Source organism: Pan paniscus, chromosome 3 (genome assembly GCF_029289425.2).
Source record: "Pan paniscus chromosome 3, NHGRI_mPanPan1-v2.0_pri, whole genome shotgun sequence".
NCBI classification, from domain to species: domain Eukaryota; kingdom Metazoa; phylum Chordata; class Mammalia; order Primates; family Hominidae; genus Pan; species Pan paniscus.
Window position 1 is genome coordinate 125,373,169 of NC_073252.2, and position 25,599 is coordinate 125,398,767.

General features: G+C 37.9%; 1 protein-coding gene and 1 long non-coding RNA gene across 3 annotated transcripts in view; one reads left to right on the top strand and one right to left on the bottom strand.

Annotated features, from left to right (window-relative positions):
- Positions 1-71: 71 nt before the first annotated feature.
- LOC117980060 (uncharacterized) lies at positions 72-25,248 on the bottom strand. Of its 2 annotated transcripts, XR_004671187.3 has the most exons (6): positions 20,604-25,248; positions 15,634-15,777; positions 14,938-15,058; positions 13,158-13,305; positions 10,723-10,824; positions 72-2,094 (listed from the first exon to the last, which is right to left on the bottom strand). It is a non-coding gene; the product is annotated as an uncharacterized LOC117980060 (long non-coding RNA). The 2 variants fall into 2 exon arrangements; XR_004671188.3 differs by lacking the exon at positions 13,158-13,305.
- INTU (inturned planar cell polarity protein) overlaps positions 19,532-25,599 on the top strand; it is a 97,709-nt gene continuing 91,641 nt past the window's right edge. The window contains exon 1 of the mRNA XM_034959116.3: positions 19,532-20,342. Within this exon, the coding sequence (XP_034815007.2) occupies positions 20,254-20,342 (89 nt within the window). The 5' untranslated portion in view covers positions 19,532-20,253. The remainder of the gene's footprint in view (positions 20,343-25,599) is intronic.

Sequence of the window (25,599 nt, forward strand, 5' to 3'; positions counted from 1 at the left end):
TACATGAAAGAAGCAAAGCAAAATAAGATCTATTTTAAAACATATTTCTTTATTTAAATAGTTGTTTCAGAAAATTTTTACTTAAATATCTTTACATGTACTATAAATGTCAAAATTCCTATGAAAGATCAGAATACCTACTTACATTTTTAGCAGATAATTTTATTAGAAATACAATTAAACTATGATTATATAAACCTTAAAAATGCAATGTGCTTTAGTTTACTGAGTGTTCTCAAGTGGGTTATTTCATTTAAGCCTTATGACCATGTGAATGGGAGTCAGAGAATTATAGCCCCATCTTACAGATAAGGAAAGGGAAGTTTAACGAAGGTAAGTGGCTTACCCAAGGTAAGTGAAGCCAAGACTCAAATGCAGATATTCTACCTCCCAGGCTATGGTTTCTTTCCATTCTCTTATACTACAAAGTAATCTGAAGTTTTATTTTCCTAGAGTTGCATTAACCTCTTAGTGTAAATATCAGTGAGATAGAAGCAAACCAAGCACATGGAATGACACAAGATCCCTGGGCGGTTTCCAGAAATCACAAGTTACTGGTGCTTATTGCCTTTCTATCAGGAACTGAAGTGTCTTTCACTTCACATAGTTGATTATTCCCTAGGATACTCCAATAATGTATATCCCATTTCAATGAGAGCCAACAAATCTGAATACGCATTTGCATCATCAACAGCACTTAATATTGAAAAATAACACTAAATATGATTCGTTGTGTGGGTAAAAAGTGACATTAAAGTCCTTCTCTTCATCGGTAAAAAAAAATTTTTTTTTTTTTTAGATGGAGTTTTGCTCTTGTTGCCCAGGCTGGAGTGCAATGGCACGATCTCGGCTCACCACAACCTCCGCCTCCCAGGTTCAAGTGATTCTCCTGCCTCAGCCTCCCGAGTAGCTGGGATTACAGGCATGCACCACCACACCTGGCTAATTTTGTATTTTTAGTAGAGATGAGGTTTCTCCATGTTGGTCAGGCTGGTCTCGAACTCCCGACCTCAGGTTATCCACCCACCTCAGCTTCCCAAAGTGCTGGAATTACAGGCATGAGAAGGCATTTTTCTAGAAGCGATGTTGGATTTGCATTGATTTATCATCACTCTTGTCCAAAAGCCCTTGTGACTAGTGCAAACAATAACATGCTGACTAAATTAAGTAATTAAGTATATTATTTTAATATACTTTGGTCAACTCTATCAGTTAAAAATTGGAGGCTTTTGACCCTATCTTTAATATTTTTATTATATAAATTTATTTATATTTATTAATCCTGTCTTTGCATCTGTTTCTCCGAGATCCTGGAGAATTAAAGGATCACAGAGAGCCTTTATACCTTATATGGTATATAGTTATATCATGTAAATAGTATAATTATTTTGAATTTTAACTATAACATCCTTTGAGATCTTATAGTTAAAATACAAAATAATTATACCATTTTATTTCATTCTTCATGCTTTGATGCCATGGAGCATCAAAGTGTCAAGTGGTTCCCTAGGACACATGAACTTTTCCACACCATGCACTAATTAGCAAAGCTCGAAGAGACCCGGACCTGAGTTTAAGATTTCAAAATCTAATTTAATGCATAAGAACCAAATAGTAGATCACCCAGATATTAGAAAATAAGATCAATGTCTCCACTTGCTCATTTTTCATAAAAGTTCCAGAAGGGAAATTGTGTTAGCCCAGGACCTCAGAGAAACAGATACAAAGACAGGATTAAATATGTCAGGATTTTAATAGTGGGAAATGCCTGTGTAAAAAGAAATAAAGAAGGAGCTAGGAAAGGCTGGGACAGCTGTCGGACTGCATCCAAGTCTGACCCCAGGATGAGGGAGAGAAGGTTGAATGGAAGAAGCCTACACTACTCTGCAGTCTAAGGATTGTTTGTCAAAGCCATGGGGAAGTACTCCAGCCTAAGCGGTGGACAAAGGAGCCCCACCTGTCTTCCAGGACTAAGACGGCCTCAGTATCGCCACAGCATTCAGTCAGTCCATTGGTAACAGCAATGAATGGGAGGTGTGGCTGACTTCAAAGCACAGCAGCTGGGTGCTCTGTCTGTGAGATGCATTTTCATGCCTGCCAAAGATAGGATGAAGGGAAGGTGCATGAGAGAAGTTTCTCTAAAATCTTTTAAAATGTTAAAGGAAACATTTTTTATCAGACATACATTAATTACTTCATAAAAGAACTAAGTCCGTGTAATTTGGGAACAATATCAATAGCATTACTATAAACAGAAAATCGAGAAAAGCATTTTGAATTTCAATTTTTAGAAAATGTAAAATCATCAAATCATTTTAAAAAGTCTATAGTTTCATTCAACACCAGGTGGAGCCCTTTTGCTTTTCAAAACTAAAAGAGGAAACTTCTTAATTTAATACAGGCTTAGGCTGATTATTTCACAACTCCGAAGTCATCATTTTAAATCATTTTAAGACTTTTGCATTATATTTATCACCATTGTAAACCTGATTTTTTTCCAAATACCATGGACTAGCTAAAACTGTAATGTTAATATAAAGCAACCAATTCCAATATTGTTAAATATCTAAAATAAAGTTTTTAATAATATTGTTTTAAACATCTGTATACTTTTAAAGGAAAGAGTAAAATGTGATTTAAATTTCATATTCAATACTTAAACAAATTGAACTACTTAAAATGCTCTCCCAAATCGCTAACTTGCTACGTCATCATTCTTTTTATCCAAAATACCTTCTCTATAGAAAATGTATTGCTTTAAAACAGGTTTCAGTTAGCAAGCAATGAGTTTCTGAAAATACATATATTTAAAAAGCAAAAAAAAATTAAGTTTAAAAAACATGTTTCAGGTTATAAAGTATAATATTTTTAATATCTGTCCTGTGCCAATCAGAAAGTATAGGATAAAAATAACAATGTTTATAAAGTAGACATGCTTTTTCCAAGTAAATTGTAACAGCAAGGAGGCATTATTTATTCTGTGTCTATGCTTCAGAATTCTGTCCTTCTCATTGCAGGGAAATAGAAACAGATAAATATAAATATATTTTTGTAATAAAAATGTTAATGATAGGGTTAAAAGCCCCCAATTTTTAACTGACAGAGTTGACAACGGTATATTAAAAGTGTATATTTAATGGCATAGTTCGTATACATTTTTATTTATTCATCCATCCAAGAAATACTTACAGAGATCTTGCTATATGCTGAAGAGACAGGAATAAATAAGACATTCATAGTACCTGCCCTTGAAAGTTCAGAAGGCATTCAATGAAGCAAGCATTATAATAAAAGCTATTGTAATTAAGGAAATACACAGTACTGTGGAAGCACCCAGCAAGGGAACCTAAGGGCTAACCTAATCTGGGGACACGGAAGACCTTCCAAAGAATTGAAATTTAAGCTGGGACTCCTCAGTAAGAGAGAATGAGGCAAAGAACAAAAGGCAGGGTTGGGGTTTTTATGTTTATTTTATTTTTATTGACATATAATAATTTTACATAGTTATAGGGTACCACACGATATTTAGATACATGTATATATTGTGTAACCATCAAATCAGGATAAAAGGTAGGGTGTTTAATGTGAGCAAACAGGTTTTAAAAGGCCTTTGGGTGAGATAAAGTAGGTCAAATTCTAGAAGGTAAAAGCATTTCAACATAGCTAAAACACAGAGCTCTAGAGGAAGGGTGAAAATAAAAGACCTGAAGAGATTTGTGAGAACCAAATTGTGAAGGCTCTTTCAACAGAATCAGGAAATTTGGATTTTATCCAAAAACAATGGAAAGCATAAATCAAGGTTCTGAGTTAAAACATGAAAGAAAGCATGTGATAACCAGACTTAGAAGTGTTTAGTGTCTACAAGAGCAGTATATTTGATGAATCATCAGTACCTCTACCAAAGTAAACTACTTACTTAGACATGATAATTTCAGCTTTTCTTATCCATTAGAATAGCAGCATTGAAATACAAGCTCAGTTTATATACTGATTGTTGATTTCAATGACATTTTTACCATCACGCCTCTTGAAAAGTTATACTGCCTTTCACATTATCTGGGTTTTTTTTTTTTTCTTGTTATAATTACCTTTCCCCAAAAAACATGCTAAGTAGATTTACTGTAAAAACTGGTATTTCAATATTACGATTTTAGGAAAAGACAGTCACCATTTTACTCAATACATTTCTAGTCAGGAAATTTCAAAATGGAGCAAATTCGAATTGAGTTCCACGTTTGGATGGTCCAAAAATATTTTTCTGTGTGGACCTATGCCAACAGATCTATGCTCTGCAGTTTGCGCTACACATTAGCTATTTCCGTGTGTTTCAAAGCACTGTAATGTCTACCCTGTATTTTTCTTTGAAGGCGGTCTTAACTGTTATAAACTTTATTTATTATTTATTTATTATTTATTTATTTATTTATTTTGAGACGGAGTCTCGCACCGTCGCCCAGGCTGGAGTGCAGTGGCGCGATCTCGGCTCACTGCAAGTTCCGCCTCGCGGGTTCACGCCATTGTCCTGCCTCAGCCTCCCGAGTAGCTGGAACTGCACGGGGTTTCACCATGTTAGCCAGGATGGTCTGGGATCTCCTGACCTCGTGATCCGCCCGCCTCGGCCTCCCAAAGTGCTGGAATTACAGGCATGAGCCACCGCGCCCGGCCTATAAACTTTATTTTTAAGTGTAATTTGAGTGCAAATAATTGTGATCTCCCTAAAGTCAAAAAAATTGATGAAGATCATGCAGAAAAAAAGAATGCACCTTTCAAAGAATGACTCCCCAACCCCCCACCTCCTCCTTCGCCACCCACTATCAAGCCATTTCTTCCTCCTTTGGAGAATATAATAAATCTTCATCATGTTACATTTTATGTATGACCTGTTTATTTACTTTCAAGTTGTTTTTATTACTTATATTTATATTATTCAAATGATCTTTTTTCTATCTGTGAAAAGTGTTTGGTTATCTTGGGTTGAGACGGCATACACTGTAATTTTCCTGTTAAGTTTCACAGAAAGAAATTTTTTAAAAATTTAAATTTATGCCATAATTTTAAGGCATATCATTAAAGAGTATTTATTTATCTGTCTCTTTTTTAACTGCCTGCTCCTGTCTTTTCATTTTTCTTTTGGGGTTTTAGTCTCTTTTCACTCCTTAATTTTTTAAACTAAAAAAAGTGTTATTTAGCTATAATTGACATACAATAAGTGGCACACATTTAAAATATTTAACTTGATGAGCTTTGACATATGCATATGTATAACAATCACACCGATTTCCCCCCACATGAAAAGATGCATAATTTCACATATAATTAGAAATGCCAAATACTAACACAATTTTTCACGTTTCAGATAGGCAAAAATTCAGGAGCTTTTCCATACACACCATTAAGGAGAAATGAACAGGGCACTCTCAAACTTTTTACATGGCACTACAAAATGATGTAATCTATTAGGAGGGTATTAGCAAATTGCATGTGCATTTATTCTTTGTTCCAGCATTTTTACTTCTAGGAATTTACCCTGAAGGTATACCTCACCCAAAACAAAAGGTTATTCAACATGGCATTACTGATAATAGTAAAATATTAGGAACGATCAAAATGCCCATGCATAGGAACCTGGTTGAATAAACAAGATGCAGTATTATGCAGGTCTAAAATTGAACAAAGAGCTGGGACTCCCTCACTCACAAGGTGCACAGAAATGTGAGAGACCTGCACAGAATTGTCTCTCTCCCAACACCCAGATCTTGGTGTCTAAATACCACCCCTTACTTTTAAATAAATACACAAATAATTTTTAAAATGAATTTCTTTGATTAACAGTTGATTATAAATTTTGAGCAAGGAAAGTTCAAGGTGAATTTGAAATATTGTATTGTGTTGGAAAGCAAAAGAATCCTGAAAAATTGATGGAGATGTTCAAAGGAACACTGGAGTCAGAACAATACCAAATTGGTAACATAATCAGAAAAAAAAGAGAATTGAAGTATCTTTATAGTACAGTAATGTGACTGCATCTTCAGTGTGATATACTGTAAGGACAAAAAAAACTGCAAACAACTACTGAACTTATAATGACTTTAGCATAATAATTCTAATCCCAATTTATATGAAATGCAGGAAAGAGCAATTGTGTGAATATATTGATATTCTTAGGAACTGGGGCTCTCTCTGTTGGAGAAGGGAGATGTAAATATGGATTAGGGGAAGGAGAGGAAGAACTTAATGGCATTGTTTTGAAATAGGAGTTGTTAGTATCAACTTGTGATTTTTTTAAAATATATTCCTAGTTTTCTCCATTGAAAAGGCATGGAAGCAATGACACATCAGTAGCAGTAAACACACCCATTCTCCAGTGTCAAGAACCATACAGAGTCTGAGATTTTATCCTACTTGAAACCTGACAAGCTAGCCTGCCAGTTTCATGAATGCCAGCAGAACACAAGAAACTCCTGGGTCAGCAACAAAGGACTTTATTATTCATGGAAATAGAGTTCCCAGAGTATCAGCATTTGCTCCTGTTCTCCAACCTCAATTCCCACAGAGCAACATGAAAAGAACCAAGTGACGTCTGCACACGCAATGGGTTCTGTTATAGGAAAGAAACCCTGAACTTAGCCAAATCTTGTAGAATGGGAAGGCTGTCTGACATTTGCCCCAGAGAGAGACATTATCTTGATTACACTGGACAGTAAACAAACCTGGCCTTTGTTCTGGAGAAAGACATTATCTCTATCTTCCAAGGCTGTTCACTTCACAAACACCCTGGAAAAAGGAGTCCAGAACAAAGAGTTGGGACTCCCTCCCTCACAAGGTGCACAGAAATGTGAGAGATCTGCACAGAATTGTCTCTCTCCCAACACCCAGATCTTGGTGTCTAAATACCACTCCTTACTTTTAAATAAATACATAAATAATTTTTAATGAATTTCTTTGATAAACAGTTGATTACAAATTTGGAGCAAGGAAAGTTCAAGGTGAATTTGAAATATTGTATTGTGTCGGAAAGCAAAAGAATCCTGAAAAATTGATGGAGATGTTCAAAGGACCACTGGAGTCAGAACAATTTAAGCATCAAAAAGAATAACTATGGAATGGATTTTAACACATTAAATAGAAAAAGAATCTGCAAGGCAACAGTGATCCTTTAAAAAGGTAGAGGGAGTTCATCCTTAAAAGAATGCCAGCTAATAATATAAAAGCAATGAGAGAATGAGAAAATAGGTGTGAATCTTCCATGGACACCAAAACTCTTGGTTAAAAAGTTATTGAGGAACACAGACTCCAAACATCACTCCAAAGATTGTTTATTGATTACAAATGGGAAAAGTTACTATTACAGTGGAGAAATCTAGCAGACACCACCTTAACCAAGTACTTAAACTCATCATTACCAATGATGAGGCAAGTTGACATTATATGCAACCTGGAGGGATGCATTGAAAGCAATATCACCTACGTATTATTCATATTAAAACATGTTTAACCTGATACAGTCATAAGGAAACTATAAGATAAATCCACATCATGGGCCAGGCATGGTGGCTCACATCTGTAATCCCAGCACTGTGGAAAGCAAGGTAGATCGCTTGAGCCCAGCAGTACAAGGCCAGACTTGGCAACATGGCGAAACCCCATCTCTAATAAAAATGAAAAATAAATTAGCTGGGTGTGGTGGCACATGTCTATAGTCCCAGCTACTGGGGAGGCTGAGGTGAGAGGCTTGCTTCAGCCTGGGAGGCAACGGTGCAGCAAGTCGAGATCGCGTCACTGCACTCCAACCTGGGTGACAGAGACCCAGTATATATATATATTTTTAAAAATCCAAATTGTGGCCTATTCTACAAAACAACTGGCCTAGACTTTTCATAGATGTCAATACCAAAACCAGGAAAAAAAAGGACTGGTAGTATGTTTAAAATGAAAGATTAAAGAGACATGACAACTTAATGCACAAATAATTATTGATTGGCTTCTAGTTTTTTTAAAAAAATAACTAAAATATTATTGAAAAATTTGGAAATCTGAAAATGTGGACCATTTATTATTAGATAACACTAATGTGTCAGTCATATTGTGATAATAATATTGTGGTTAAATAACAGAATGTCTTTTTTCTTTGGAAACAGATGCTAAAGTATTAGGGAAAAAACAATGTGACCTCCGCAACTTATTTTCAAAGAATTTGGAAAAACGGAGATTATGAATGTAAAAAATGCTCATTGATGAATTCTAGGTGAAGGGCATATAGATGTTCATTTCAACTTCTTTGAGGGTTGGCAATTTTTCAAAATAAAAAAGTTGAGAAAAAATTAATAAATCACATTCCCTGGTCATCTTTCCAACCTGTATTCCTGATCTCTTACAAACGTTCAGCCCACCCATTTTTAGGATCATTTAAATTACCTCTTTGTAAACATTTTCCTATTTTCTTATTATCTTATTATGGAGTCTATTAAAACTATGCATGGAATTTTGCTATCAGAGCACATGACTTTGACCTAGGGTAGATGATAACCTTTATTTTGTATCAACATTTTGTTTAAAATCTTGAATTTCTAGGCTGTCCACACTGAGATTACACCTTAACTGATTTTCAGGTCTTTCACCTGGTCCATAACTGATAACACATAGATAAATCTAATTTGGATTAATTTTTCATATATTTTCAATCACTGAAATTAATATGCCTTTTTTGTCTATTCATGTAGTTACCAGTTTATTCCATAGTCATTAAAACTCCCAAAATAGCTTAGCAACAAGCAATATCTTCAAGTATGTCACTGCCTATTCCGACTTTCCAGTATTTATAAGTTGTTAAACCCATCCAGTTCTACCTTTCCTTTTGGAGGCCTCTATTGATCACAATTCTATTCCCAGAGACTTTTCATTTTATGTCTCTAAGACTTTTTACACCTTTTAAATTGTCTACCCGCTTCATCTTTTCCCATTGCAACATTGATGGAAAATTTTGTGAAAGGCTTTTTGAATGATAAAACAAATTATGTCTATTGTTTCTGTGCATCCTTATTCATATATGCCCCCAAAATTAATATATGAGCCAGACACGATAACTTTGAATAAATTGTGCTGTCTTTCCCCTACAGAAGGCATTTGCTTAAAGTTACCAAATTCCCTTTAGTCCATTAAAGGTCAGAACACTGATTTTTTGTGCAACCACTGCCTTATCTCCTCTTAGGTTTCCTCTCACTTCCTTAATTATCAGTTATGTGAACACACCATCCTTATTTTTACAACTTCATTGTGTCATTAATTATATCTGGACCACGACAGAATAAAAGACACTTAACAAAGGCACCGCGTCTTTGTAGCATTTCACTGTCTATTCCTACCTCCTACACAGGTTCTTACACATTCTTATGCTTACCTTTCATCCGTGTGATGCCATTAAAAGGAGAGTGAAGGGTGATACCATGCATTATGAGACAGCATTACTGTTAGCAGCTCACACAAACACACAGCATCTACTTGAATGTTCAAAACACACTCCCGTACTCTAAGACTGAGTTGTATCTTTCAAATGAAGAAGTCAGAGGTTTCACCGCTGGTGCTCTATGCCATTTAACGAATTTCCAGCTCCTGAAGAGGGAGGCCTATGCCAGGCCCCAGAGAGAATAGAGCAAGGAAAGAGCCCTTTCCACCTATTTTGTTGTAAGGGTTTGCATACCGAAAGCATTTGGATCCAAGCAAATAAAACTTTTTATTTTTTTGAGGCGCAGTCTCACCTTGTCACTCAGGCTGAAGTGCAATGGCGCGATCTCTGCTCACTGCAACCTCCACCTCCCAGGTTCAAGTGATTCTCCCGCCTCAGCCTCCCGAGTAGCTGGGATGACAGGTATATGCCACCATGCCTGGCTAGTTTTTGTATTTTTAGTAGAGACGGGGTTTCACCATGTTGACCAGGTTGGTCTCATTCCTGATCTCAAGTGATCCACCTGCCTCGGCCTCCCAAAGTGCTGGGATTACAGGCATGAGCCACCGCGCCCTGCCCCAAGCAAATAAAAGTTTATCTACATATCTGCCTATCATCCTATTTATCTGTCACTCCACACACATATTATTATTCAATGCTAAGGATGAAAACACCTGAATATGCATTCAGGGGTCCAGGAAATGGCAAGAGTTTATCAATTGGGTATCAGATGGTGGTGGTATAAATGCTCCTGCTATGTTCTAGAGTGACAGCAGTGGGACAGCCTGAGACAGGGTAGAGCTTGGTACATCAGAGTTGAAAACTAACTCCTGAGAAAGTGGCCAAGATCCCTAACCCTGGAGGATGCCAAAAATCTAACAAGATGCCTCATCTGGTTAGGAAGATAGAACAAGAACCAAGTGACATAGGACATTAAAAGCATTTTTAATGGATGATATAGTGATTTGCATTTAATAATATTCATTAAATATTTATTAAATAAATAATATGCATGAGGAAAAGTCAGAAATGCTAAATTGTTATAACCCTGCTGTTATGCCTCTCAATGTCTGGAAGAGTATACACATATAGAACATTACCAAAAAGAACAGTCTTATCAGAATCCTATCATGAGCACAGAGTTCAGCAGGTAAAAAACATTTCTTTCCCGTCTACATTACACAGGCTGGTGTGTACCCAGAAGCTCTGTCTTCCGTATTCCTTCTCAGCCCCTACCTCACCTCCCACATATTCCAGCCTCCCCCTGCCAGATGACCCACCATTCTGGTGTCTTTTGTGGGCAAGGTCCTTTGAAGTCGACTTTTTGTTCCATTTTCCAGTGCAATGATGGATTCTCAAATTCTTCAGAAGGCTGAACCTAACTAAAAAACAAAACTTTTTATAGATAATTGATAATAGCTGTAACCCATTTTTAAGCTAAAAGACTCCTCCTAAATAACGATGTGTAAATAGAAATAGAGAAGCCTGCTCTGCCAACTATAAAAACTGAAGAAAGTTACTCTTTCTAAAGGAGTAATGACTAGATTAAGATATTTCTATAATTTTAAAAATCTAGACCTCCTATGTGCAAAGCAGTTTCACTGTGCACTAGTTATTATTTCAGCCCACTGCATCCCGGGCTGCACCTGTACTACTTGTGGGAGTCCAGTGAGACAAAACACTCACACATGTTAAGAAGGTACATGCAGGTCGAGTGCAGTGGCTCCTGCCTGTAATCCCAGCACTTTGAGAGGCCGAGATGGGCAGATCACCTGAGGTCAGGAGTTTGAGATCAGCCTGGCCAACATGGCGAAATCCCATCTCTACTAAAAATACAAAAATTAGCTGGGTGTGGTAGCACATGCCTGTAATCCCAGCTACTCAGGAGGCTGAGGCAGGAGAATCACTTGAACCCAGGAGTGCAGGCTGCAGTGAACCGAGATCGCACCACTGCACTCCAGCCTGGGTGACAGAGTGAGACTCCATCTCAAAAAAAAAAAAAAAAAAAGAAGTTACATGAAGCAGATTTATTACTCACAGATAGTCAGCAAAGGACAACAAAAGCCTAGGATTCACGATGAGCCAGTCCCCCAAGACTCAAGAAAGCTACCCAAGGCTGATGGAGTCTCATCTCCATGTGCCCCACTTAAAATGCAGCTGAAGGACCCCAGGAAGCAGCCCATTCTGGGTTTTATACCCTGGCAGCTACAGGACGCACTGGGCTAAAGTGTTGGAGGGCATTCTGTTTCTAGGGCTGACTGAGCCGTTGTGGCCAATTCCTCCTTATCTCAGGCTACTGCATTCCTAGCACATTCTACAATTATTCTTGAGAACTACATGTGAGAAAGGAGGGAGAACTGGGCCAGTCCAAGGCCACCTGGAGAACTTTCCTGACTACATATGTACTGTCCTGAGGGTAGAAGAACACAATTAAATCCAATGTGTCAAGGGTAGTCAAGTATTAATATATCATTCCATACTTTGACTCATGCTATATCTTCTTCCTAGGGCAGAGAGCTCATAAATGGTCACTACATTAAAGCTGCAAGAGTGAGCCAGTGTTGGAATGGACACCTGCAGCCACTGGAAATGCCAGAGAATAAAAAGAATTTCAGAAATTCTCTAAGGACTCACACTCCACTTCATTTTTCTGTTCAATACTAGATTCCACTAGTGCAACATCCTTGCCAGGGGTCCTGCAACCTCTACTGATGAACCCCTTTAGTGACATAGAGCCCCATCACACTGGTGTGTCTTCTTTTACATCGTGTTAGATGCTGTGGAGCACATTGATCTCCGCCCCTTTCATCCCCGCCTTTAGGAGGCAAGCATTCATTCTTCCACCCAGCTGGGAATGTTGACAGCTGTGATTCTCAGCTGAGTTCCTCACCAATAACTTCCTTCAGCTGAAGATAATTACCTTGCCCAAGGTTATGCCTCTTTTCTAGTTTAAATGACTGGTTAAGAGGTTACAAGGACCTTTCCCTCTTGCTTCAACTCAGAACAACTCTGAGGGACCATCTCATCTGAAGCACATGGGGTCAGCTGAGGTCTTTGTTAAGCCTGCGTTACCATTCAACAGCTCCCTCTGCCCAGTCCTTCCTTCACTCCCCTATAGTTATTGATCCTAAGTTTATTGTGATCAATAAACTTCCTATATGGAAATCTCTATCTCAGAGTCAGCTTCTCAAAAAGCCCAACTTGCATTATATAGTAAGTATAAATCTGCCCTCATATAAAGTCTACTTGTCCTAATTCTAACTTCAGAATATATACTGAATAAGACAATCTCTGTTCCACATGGTGGCCTTTAAGATGTTTGAAGGCAATTACTAGATATATGACTTCTGGTGAGAGCTCCAACCTTTAGAGTTTGGGAGAAGAGGAACCAAAAAATGCAAAAGAACTATAGTCAGAATAATATGGTGTCTTGTAAATTATGTCTGCATCAGAGCTGCCAAGCACTGCTAGAGATTATTTCCATCCACAGGGCCTACTGGGTGGAATTGTTCATAGTCCATTGGCCATCACCATTCCTGAAAATACCCTGTATCAGTTTTCCATTGCTACATTTAAAAAATTGCCACAAACTTAGCAGTCTTAAACACACTCATTTACTAGCTCAACATATTGTAGGCCAGAAGTCCAGGCAAGCTCAACATGGTTCTCTGTTTATGGTTTTACATGGCAAAACCAAAGATTCAGCAGGACTAACCTCTTATCTGAAGGATCTGTGGAAAAATCTTCTTCCAAGCTTATCCAAGCTGTTGGCAGAATTTAGTTCCTTGTAGTTGTAGGATTGAGGTACCCTTGCCAGCAGTCAGCCAGGGGCCACTCTCTGCTTCTAGAGGCTGTCCCTCCATCTGCAAATCAGCAACGCCCCACAGAGTTCTTCTCAAGAGCATCTCTCTAACTTCCTCTTTTGCCATCAGCTGGAGAAAGCTCTCTGCTCTTCGGGGCTCATGCAATTAGATCTTTCCCACCCAGATAATCTCCCCATCTTAACATCAACTGTGCCATATAATATCAGATCATTACAGGATTGATACCTCAGCCCATTCTCAGGTTCTGAGGATTAGGGTAGAATGTCTTTTGGGGGCCATTTTAGAAATCCTGCTGACCAGTGCCCTGAACATGCCAGACAAGTTCTTTACATTTATTACACTGGTCAGCCCTGTCTTCCTCTCACTACATCAGCGTGATCTTTTCCATGCTGTTTTCAAACCTCCATCCCCTACTTGCCCTCTCATATTTAGCAGATGATCTTGTCTCCCATTTTACACACCCAAAAATAGAATCCAGCTGTCTTAGTTTCCTAGGGTTGTCATACCAAATTAATACAAACTAGGTGGCACAAAATGACAGAAATTTATCTTTTCACAATTCTGGAGGCTAGAAGCCCTAAATCAAGGTGATGAAAGGGCCATGCTCTCTCTGAAGGTTCTTGGGAACAATGTGTCGCATGCCTGCTCCTTGCCTCTGGTGCTGGCAGCAATCATTGGCATTCCTTGGCTTATAGATGAATCACTCTGATCTCTTCCTCTGCTGTCTTATGTCACTGTCTTTCTGTGCCTTCCCATTGACTTTCCTCTGTGTGTGTGTGTATGTCTCTCTTCTCCTCTCTCATAAGGACACCAGTTATATTGGATTAGGACCCACCCTAATTCAGTGTGACCTCATCTTAACTTGATTACATCTGCAAAGATACTCCTCCAAATACAGTCACATCCAGGTACCAGGGGTTAGGATTGCCATGTATATTTTGAGGGGACATGAACCAACCCATAATGCCCCCTGACTAGAAGACTCCATCTTCAACCATTTAACTTACAAACCTTCACACCTGCCCTGATTTGTTGTCCACAGGATACCAGAGAGCAGTATCCCCTCTTCTCTGTAAGACAACTCATTTTTCTTCCTTTTATGCTCAGCCTCTTCCTCTCAGTTATTTAATAGATTATCCTCACAGTTATTTTAACCTTACTCAAGCCTCTGACATTATAATAAGGTAAGGGAGGGAAGAATAGAAGAAGGAAGGAAGAAATCTGCCTTAACACCATGTTAACCCATAACTAATTCTCTTCTGATGCAAACTTTGCAGAAGAGCTATTTCTGCTCTTTGCCTGCACTTCCTCCCCTCCAACTCACTCTCCCAGCTGTCTCAATACATCTCCCCACCACCACTACTCCATACAATCAGCACTCACTAATGAACTTCTTGTGCCTAACTTCAAAGGACATATTTCAGGCTTCATCACCCTTGACTTTCCAGCGGAAATATTAAGTTCCCTTTGCTTCCGTGATTTAAGTCCTTTCTTTCTCTGGCCACTTCTGTGTGTCCTTTCCAGGCATATATTCTTCTATCCTGCCATTAAATATTGCTGTCCTTCAAGACTCACTCCATTCTAAAGGCAATGACAACAACAACTAAGACTCATTCTTGGCTATCCATTCTTCATAGAGCAAACCAGGGTGAATTTTTTAAAATAGCTCACCATGTCATCATGTCAGTCCTCTACTTAAAACTCTTCAATGACTTTATTTTGTTGCACTGAGGATAAAGACCATAATCTTTAAGGCAGTGTGTATAATCTGGCCCCTGCTTGCCATGTATACCTAGAGACAGAAGTTTGAAAAAGAGAAAAAAAATTTAAAGATGTGCCAGAAATTTCTATTATTAAAAAATCCAAAAAAAAAACCAATAGATATTGGAAAGGATGTGGGGAAAAGGGAATACTTTTACACTATTGTTGAAAATGTACATTAGTAAAATCTCTGTGGAAAACAGTATGGAAATTTCTCACAGAACTAAAAATAGAATTATAATTCAATCCAGCAATTCCACTTGTAGATATCTATTTTAAAAAATGAAATCATTATATCAAAAAGATACTTGGACTCAAATCTTTATCACAGCACTATTCACAATAGCAAAACCATGGAATCAACCTAAGTGTTAATCAATGGATGATTAAATAAAGAAAATGTGGTATATATACACCATGGAATACTATGCAGCCATAAAAAATGAAATTATGTGTTTTGCAGAAATATGGGTAGAGCTGAAGGCCATTATCCTAAGTGAAGTAACTCAGAAACAGAAAATCAAATACCACAACTTCTCACTTATAAGTGGGAGCTAAGGGATGGATACTGTATTAGTCTGTTCTCACACTGCTATAAAGACATACCTGAGGCTGGGTAACTTATAAAGAAAAGAGGTTTAATCACTTCACAGTTCTGCAGGCTGTGTAGGCTTCTTCTGAGGAGGAGGCTTCAGGAAACTTACAATCATGGTGGAGGGCAAAGGGGAATCAGGCAAGGTCTTCACATGGCTGGCAAGAGAGAGAGAGTGAAGGGGTAAGTGCTACACACGTTCAAACAACCAGATCTCATGAGAACTCACAATTATGAGGACAGCAAAAGGGAAATCCAACCTCATGATGCAATCACCTCCCATCAAGTCCCTCCCCCAACATTGGGGATTACAATTCAACATGAGATTTTGGTGGGAACACAGAGCCAAACCATATCAGGTACACATGGACATAGAGAGGAGAATAATAGACACCAGGGATTCCAAAAGCAGGAAGAGTGGGAGAGGAGTGAGGATTGAAAAATGACCTATTGGGTACAATGTTCCCTATTTGGTTCATAGGTTCACTAAAAGCCCAGATTTCACCACTACACAGTATATCCATGTAACAAAACTGCACACATACCCCTTAATGTATAAAAAAGAAAAAAATGATGTGTCAAGAATTCTTGGACAATGCTACTGAATGAGTTTTTTCCTAACCACCTTTCATGTAGCAATGCTCAAGTATTTCCAAGAGGGTGATGGACCACAGAAGAAAGTAAAAACAGGAGATTTATGACAGATTGGTGGGTTTGATGGATCCTAATCCACTCCCCTAGCAACAATGTGTTTGTTAAAATCTGGTACACAGAAGACAGAAATTTATATGGTACTTGAGTAGTGTACGATGGTAGCCACTTTAACACTGTTCATATTGCAATTCAATAATTTGCCTGCATCTTTTATGCTTGAATGGCTGCTAAGCCTGCTTGTTTTCCTTTCCTGATCTATTATAATTATTTTTTAAATATGTGCAAAAATACACACACAAAGCTTTTCCTTTTTGAGTTAGGGTTTCCAGACTCCAGAAATTTTGTAAGAGCCAACACATTTCCAATTTTTCATCCACTGCAATTTTGGCAAGCATACTTTCCCTATTTTCATTAAAGTCATTAATTAAATTATCAAATAGAACTAGGTCAAGTATAGAATCCTGTAGCGAGCCAGTGAAAACAGCTCTCTCAAACTTCAAGTCAATATTGAGTTGACCCAGGATTTCACCTTCAGAAGCAAGCATGATCCAGGATGCAGTCACTCAACATATATGGATGCTTGAGGTCAAATCATGTACTACCTAATAGATTCTAAAGCCTCTTGACATCATTTGACCTCAAAAAGCTTTAGAATCTATTAGAGGAGATCAGTTAATTCATGATGCATTAAAAAATAGTACCAATATTCCATGAGCCTAAAACTAGGGTGGGTTTTTTCTTTTTTATAAAGGTATTTATTTCTCTAAGGCAAAAGTCTAAAAATCATTATGGAAACCATTATTGATAAAGGTCAGAAAGGATAAGGACACCTAAAATTAGTGAAAAGGTATGGCTCTGTCCTGATTTCTCTGGTAGCTGTCAATTTTTATTTAAAAATCTCTACTATGAAATGCAGAAAATTATGGTAATAATAATAATGAAGTGTGCCTCTTCTAGTCCAAGGCGAGACCTCCAGTTGTGCACTAATATACCATTTTCTCCTAACTCTGGGACTTGGCAGTACCAATGATCTCGTTTTTCTTTTGCATCATCAACCTCTCCCTCTGTAAAGGTTGTTCATCTCAAAATACATGTTGCAAATATTTTATCTTATTTTCCTTATAAGTTGCTATAAGGAAAGTATGATTGAAACAATCCAATTAATATACAAACATAAAAACATGGTGAGAATCTTTAAGTGGTAAAAGTTTCCATGTTAAATGAATTATTCTGTTATGAGATATAAGTTGTCATTGTCTAGAATAAATTTGAAAGTATAGAATATTTTCTTGCCCACAAGTAGCTATAGATAAATCCTACTTTAAGAAAACGTATGTAAATGAAGATTTATTTTGAACACGTAATTGAATAGCGGTTTATAACATCATAAACTTTTCACACAAAACATTTTTAATGTTTACTACTGACTTCTTTTTCGACTGTTATTTTACATTCAGTGGGTACATGTGCAAGTTTGTTACCTGGGTATATTACCTGATGCTGAGGGTTGGGATAAGAATGATCCCACCACCCAGGTACTGAGCATAGTACCCAACAGTTAGTTTTTCAACCCTTGCTCCCCTCCCTCCTTTCCCCATCTAGTAGTCCCCAGGGTCTATTGCTGCCATTTTTATGTCCATGAGTACAGCATGTTTAGCTCCCACTTGCAAGTGAGAACATGGACTTTTCACAAAATCTGAAGTCAGACGGAAAACTTATGTAGTAGTTTCAAACAAAAGATAAATTATTATAGTAAAAAAAAATAGCAAATATCTGATTTACAAAATAACTATTCTCTATATAAAAGATTTGTAATGGTCCTTTTTTAAAATGTAGGCTACCCTTGTACCCTTAAATGATAAAATATTTTGCAAAACCACTTATGTATATCTGAGAATGGTAATCTGAAATCGATAATAATTGGAAATTATTACCCACAAATTCAGTTGCCACCAACTATTCTTCAAATCAATCTGGATTTTGTTTTGTTTTTTGTTTTTAAGAGAGGGGGATCTTGCTATGTTGCCTAGGGTGGTTTTGAATTTCTAGGCTCAAGGTATCCTCCCACTTCAGCCTCCCAAGTAGGACTATAAATCATTCTTTTCACACATTCACATTCCCACAATGGATTGAATACATGCTGATTAAATATATATATATATTTATTGTAAAAAATGTAACACGGAAAACTACAAGAAAAAAACATTCATAATTTTACTTCCAGATATAATCATTTTTAAGATTTGGTGCGTGTCCATCCAATCAATTTCCCAATTTTTATATAGCAACAAAAAACTGAATATACAATTTTGTCTCCTGAATATTTACTAAAGTTTAAGTCATAAATATTTTTCTTATGCCATTAAGCATTTTATTTAAACTTCCTTTTAATAAATATATATTAGATCACTGTATGAATGAACTTTAATCTACGTAGGTAGTTATATTAATTTGGGACATTTATACCTTTCATATTTTTGCTGTAATAATGTACTGCAATGAACATCACGACCCTCACTTTTTATCATTTTCTTGGGGTTAATTTCTGAATCAAAAGACATGAACATTTTCAGATTCTTGATGCAGTAGACTCAAGAACACAGGTACAGTGTAGACCAGGGGTAAGGCAACTTACTGAAAAGAGAGGAATTAAGTATAAGTCTATATGCTAAGAGATGGGACCTCCATCATTCACCCTCTTAACCCACTTGGCAGCCAGAAAGACATCCCTGATTGGAGAAATGGACCTAAGAGAAAAGATCTGCAGATAATGACATTTAGAGGTCCTACAGTAGTAGCCAAGTCCCAGCTAATTACCCTAAAGTTTAAAGTTAATCTATTACCATTTATCATTAATCTGTAATCTATAACCTATGGTAGCTCACATTTTAAACTATTACGCTCCAGTTTCTCCATTTATTCTCCTTCAGTGGTTCCCCTTACCATTCTGGCCGGTTCTGACTTAGGGACAGTCTACAGTAGGAAGTCACACACGCGTCACTTTTCCCACGATGGAAAAACCACCAAGCCAATTTTGTCTTCTCTTTGACCACAGGCCATAGAATAGTTCACTGAAATACCTAATGCCCTAGAGTAGAGACTGTCTCCTGGGGTCAAGTATATTTTAAAGCAAATAAATCCCCCCAAAAGAGAATAAAGCCACACTAGACAAGTCAGAGTCCACCTTTTATTCACTCTTGTACCTCCAAGGACTAGAACTCGGCCTGGCACATAGCAAGTGGTAATACACATTTGCACGGACGGATGAATGTATATGGCTTCTTTAGGCTGAATTAAAACTCCCACCAAGAACAGACAACTACCTTGCCTCTTCCCCACTCGTTTTCGGGTCTTCCACAGAGCAGCCAGAGCCTCAGAGGCCCTTGAGAGTTTCCTCCACTCCTCCCTTGTTTGCAGCGCTAGAAGCTGCAGGTGGTAGTTCCTACACTGGGGGCGGCGCCTGGACGCGGGTGTCCCTGGCCAAGGCGGCCTCGCTGTCCTGGAAGGGAGGGTGAAGAGCTGCATCCCGCACTAGGCGGCGAAAGAGGGCAGCGCCAGGCGGCGGGGTCCGGAGGCGCTCGACGGCTCGCGCCCAGCGCCGGAGACGGGCTGTGTGTTGGGCCAGTGGAAGACACCGGAGAAACCCAGACGTGGAAGACCGGGCAGCCTGGACTTCGCGAGCCCTGGTGGGGCTGGCGGCCCACAGAGCCCCCACCTGCCCCGGGCTCCCACAGCGAGGAGTGGCCGCGCCGCCCGCCAGTGCGCCGGGCTCCGAGACCGGCAGGGGAGCACGCGGGCGAAGGAGGGGCCGCCGTCGCTGACACCACCGCCTTCAGCCCTTGGCTTCCGCGCGTCGGAGGCTGGCACCTCCAGGTTCACCGCGGCGGCCGGAGCTGTGCGGGGGCCAGACGGTTCGGCGGGAGCCGGGGCTGGGACCTGGGTGACCTGTCGTCCGCCCCTGTAGCGAGTCTCCAGTGGGCATGTTTCAGGTGGGCAGGTCCAGCATCCCCAAACCTGCCCCCCGCAGCCTGGAGGACCTGGACTCAGTGCAGCGTGTCCTGTTACACAGGTCAGTGCAGGGCCCCGGGACGCGGGGCGAGACCGCCCTCTTGCCCCGGGAATGTTGGCGAGGGAGGGGCCGCTTTTCTTTCTGGGGTCTTTCTGGAAGCATCTGACTTGGGATTCGCCTTAGTGCGGCGCTGGCCACGAAGGGCCGTTGGGACCTGCACCCCACCCTTTCCAGAATCGGGTGCCAGAGATCCACCCTGTCCCGCTGCCGAGACTGGCCCCGCGCGGGTCCCGGTCACCCATCTCCTCCGGAAAACGCTACCTTAGGAAGAAGAGAAAGAAAGATTAAGCGAAGCTGTCCCTTAACACCTCCAGGCTTCTTCCAGCAAGCTAAGAGTTTTGTTTGAACTTTAGTTGTGACTGGAATGGAAAAGAGCTTCTTTTCTAACAAATCTAATTCTACCCCACCCCCCTCCCACACACGCGCGCGCATGCGCTTGCGCCCACACGCCAAAAACTGCACAAAGGAAATTTAAGAGTTTCTCTAGGAAGAATGAGAACCCTAACTTTCTGTAAGCTGCTAGTGCATTAATTTTCACTGCTGGTACTTTCGTCCAACCTTATCCTTTATGCAAAATAGACTAACAAATATTAAATCCTGTGGTTACAGTGATGGGTTTATAGAAGGGAAGGAAATAGTCCACATGAAGAGCAAATTGTCTTTCAATTTTAAGAGAGGATGGATGAAATACCAAGCAGTTAATGCTGCTTTAGTTCTAGGAAGGCCTGGCCTTCATAAGACGTTGTAGGGAAAAAGAACTCTTAGAAATATATCTAAAGTGTCTCTTGAATACGTTTGTGGCGAGAAAGAGTAAGTGGCGCTTAGTAAATATCTGTCAGGGGGAGGTTTATGTGAGCCCTCTCATCTGTAAACGTTTCAAGTGGCCCTTTTAAGTCTTTGTACAAAACCATATGAGCTGTAGAAATCCTGTTCTATTGGAAGTGTGAGTAAAAAAGAAAGACAGTGTGCAAGGGAGAAATTGGGTGTCTGCGATTTCAGAGCTGTCTTCTGAAACCTGCAATTTTCTGCAGCTGGTTTCCCCCAACCCCCAAAGAGCCCCTGCCATATAAAATAAAATATTATTAAACGAGCGGTGAAAAGGATATTCTGCTAAATTCCCAAAGACAATTCCCCCTGCATTTGATAAAATTATAGTCCAGGAATAAATCCCAAGAAGCATTAACTAAAAACTCATTCACAGCATGACTTTGTTGTAAAGCCGGGAGAGGTGCTAATTTTAAAAGCTTAAGACCTTGCTGCAACAGAATTTCTTTATATTTCTCATGTTTTAAATGTCAAGTGCCAAAAAATTTCAAACTGATGAACACTTTAGGGTTTCAGATCCAAAGCACAAACCTGTCCGAATAAACCAGGCAAAAGAATATGTTTAAGCTATAGTCATCAAGACTGAGGTGATTATTTCGGAAGTAGTGGAATATTTCTAGAATAACCTGCTCAGTATTACAATGAAAAGCTACTTTATCTGAATTACAAATAACTTCTCCCATATGCTGGAGGAACCAATGGAATCTGGAACTATAAATGTGTTTGTCAGTATCATGGCTAACAGTGCTTTCTTTTTAACATTATACGAAAATCTTTTTGCTACTGCAATGCATTACTCTTATTAGTGGTTATTTATTATTTAATGTTTTCAAACAGGCACTTAAAAAACTTAGACATCTGTAGAGGTTTCTCTTTAATTTAATGCATCTGTATTTCACACAAGTTCACATCTAATCAAATGTCTTTTGCTTGTATATATACAGATTTGTTTAGGCATAATATTATAGAAATTAGGGAGATTTGATAACCCTTAAATCATTCTTGTACTTATCATAGTTCTCATGAACTATATCAATGCATGTGGCCTATTTAAAAAGTATTACTGTTACAAAACTTTTATGTTTTTCCTTTAAAACATCCATTGTAAATTATATACAAAATTTTGGCAATTGCATTCAAGAGACTAGTAGCCATGTTATTAAGAGAAAATAACAGACTGTTTTATTTTAACATCTTACTTTAAAGGGTAAGTCTTGTGAGTGTGTCCTTTTTTTAAATTACTTGTATATTTTCCATTGCAAATATGGTTTTTAAAATGTAAAGCATTAAATTGCTGTGCTTTTGAAAAAGATACTTCAGCCAAACCAAAATTAAAGCAAAGTTGCAAACTTTTCTCTGCATGAGGTGCTAACTTCAAAATGTCAATTGTAAAATAACAATAGCTCAGCAAAATAAATTTAACTATTCTGCTTTTTGAAAAAAGTTACACATAAGTTGTCTGAGTCAAGGAAAAGCATCAGTATTGTATTTCTCAGTTACTTAAGTTATTTTTGTGTCATCTTGATTATAAGAAATAACCAAACAATACTATTAATACTCAGTATTTTGCAATTTTTTAAAAAAAAACATATGCACAATGCTATTGCAAATTAATCATTTCCTTGGAGTCCGAATTTTCTGTTGCACAGTAGTTGTGTGACTTGGCAAGACTTTTAACTTATTTGTATTTTCCCCTGTTCTTTCTGTAATATAAAGGGATAATACCCACCTCACAAGGTGTTGGTGTGAATTTCTGATGATATGGAAGTGCTTTATAAAACTAAAGTTCTGTCAAATATAAGGGATTATGGTAACAACTGTTCTATAATAAAAAACTAAAACAAAACACAAAATGATAGTTCCTAAAGATTCTGAGAAGATTCAGCCTGGTGACTTTGCCCAAGGCCTAATAGCTAATGAATGGTGCTGGTCCAGGCTAGAGTGCTGGTTTTTTGACCCCTAAGCCAATGGAGAGAGTGAACTAGAGGTGATTCTCAAAATTTTTGACAACCCAAATTTCATACTCTTACCAAAGGTGAAAATATGCAAATTCAAAATACCGCAACTATCCAGAATTCTCAGGGGCTATGCCCAATTAAGTAATATTCCTGTTAGTAAAAGAGTATGTAATATCTTTTTAAGATCTAAAAATAAAAACTAAAATGAATAATTAAAAAAACAGCTTTTGAAAATATAGTATAAAGTACACACTGCTCTGTTTCTTAAGGTATAAGGCATTAGATTTCAAGGGTTATCTCATTTGATTTTCAGCAACCCTATAGAGTAGGCAGAGATTCTTATTGCTGCCTTCAGATGAGGAAACCGACTTTGTCCACTTCCACTTGGTTATTGGTGCCAAAATCAGGATGAGAACTTGGATCCCCTGACTGGAGAATGCATGGCACTTACAGATTATCAAGTATTTTTAACAGTCAATGTCAAATTATTGTAGGATTCAACAATGCTGTGAATTTTTTTGTTTTAGGTGCTACTTAGGGCATTTGGCAGTCATTTATAAACTATGTTTTTTTGTTAATTCTCATGTCTGCCTTTTGTTTTCTACTTTCCTCTTCATCAGCAGATTGTCAGCCATCAACAATTTCCAGGGTTGTTGTATTCCTGTTTTAAGGGAGCCTTCTTTCCTTCCGATTGGCAGCTATTGATCTATAGTGGTAGAACAGCTTGCCAAATTTGTTATAATTTGTAAATGAAGATATAAAATGAAAAGAAATAGGAGTAAATGAATTGGGTTTTGGGCTTGAGCTTTGTGCCATCTATTTTAGTCTCACTTGTGCTTCTGGATTCTCATCTGTATTCCATTACTATTCAAATGTGGAATATATGGTCTTATTGCAGGTAAGTTGTATGCATTTTAACAAGTAATTCAACTTCTATAGAGGGAAATGAGAATTTTAGACCATAATGCAATTCTGTACATTTAGGATTGCTGAAATGTTATTTTGATATATCAACTCTGAAATTTGAAATCTTCTACATAATAAAGTCTCACTTTCTAAAATGCTATTTTGTTGGTCTACCAAGTTATTTATTCATATTTTAAAAATAATTATGGCTGTCATTATTACCACATAGTTCATAAAGTATTATTATTTCTGTGTTCACAATTAAGGCAATATTAATTTCTAACAAAACTCTTACATAATTTTTACCTTGTAGTTTAAATTTTTAATGAATATGACCTCATGTGGCCCTATTTTCATTTACTTCTCATTGCTAGCTTCTATTACTACTAGAGAAAGAGCTCCTGAACCTGCTAACGATACTAAATATTTAATTATGTCCTTATCTGGTGTATTTTATGTCAGAATTGTATTGTTTGCCTAATCAAGATGGTAATCTATGGAAATAAGGATGTCAAGTCTCATATGCATTAAATTAAACATATTTGGGCTTCAGAAGATGGCTGGTCATTTTGTAGTGGAAAAGAGAAAATGAAAATATACCCCAGTCTAAATCTCTTAAATCTTCTTGCAATTGCTAATTATGAAACATACAGAATATTCTTATAAAGGCCCTGAAAATGGCATCCTATTCCTTTCCTTTCTTCATCCTTTCGAAAATATCTAAGCTTATTAAATATTAGTAAGGTTAGTAGAAATATGATATGTAAATTTAGAAATATGACTAATTGATACTACAACCTGAAAATTAAAATAAGGATAAAAATGATTGCTATTATTTCTTCTTTGATGAAAGATAAAGCGAGGTGGTAAATTTTGTTGTTGCTCACTTTTATCCATTTAACTAACACATGGAAGTAAATTAGCCAAGGGAGTTAACGTAACTCAGGGATATAGCTAACGTCCTAGCAGGTATCCTTTCATGTGGCATTTTTTGCTCCAGTTCAACCTTGTGACAAGTGAAAGACTGAAGAGAAAAAAAAAAAAAAAAGACCCAGTCAGGTTCTCCAGGAGATTGTCATTTGGTGGCAATGATAGATGTATTCCTATTTAATTTAGATATAAGACAGACTGATATTAGTTATAACCTAATTTTATGGGATAGATTATGAGGAAAGAGTAGAAAAAGGAATTCTTACTGAGGTAGGAGATGTGTCTAGGAGGGCTTTTGGGAAAAGGTGCTGTTTGAATTGGATCTTGAAGAAAGGTGTAGTATTTCAACAAATGAATTTTGGGTAAGTATCATTCCACAATAAGAGAACTGTGTGAGTAAATGAGATAAAATAGCTGTTTTATTGATGCTTTATGTGCTAGGTATTTTACATGCATTAACTCATTAGATTCCAAACAGTCCTGTGAAGTAAGTACCATTTTCTGAATTTACAGATAAGGAAAGTGAAGCTTGTGGAGGTCATTTGCTCAAGGTTACGTGGATGATGGATTCTAGAACAGGGAGAGAGGTCTGTCTGCCAGGCTTAAATTCAGGAGGTGGAAGTGGGTTCCGGCCTATT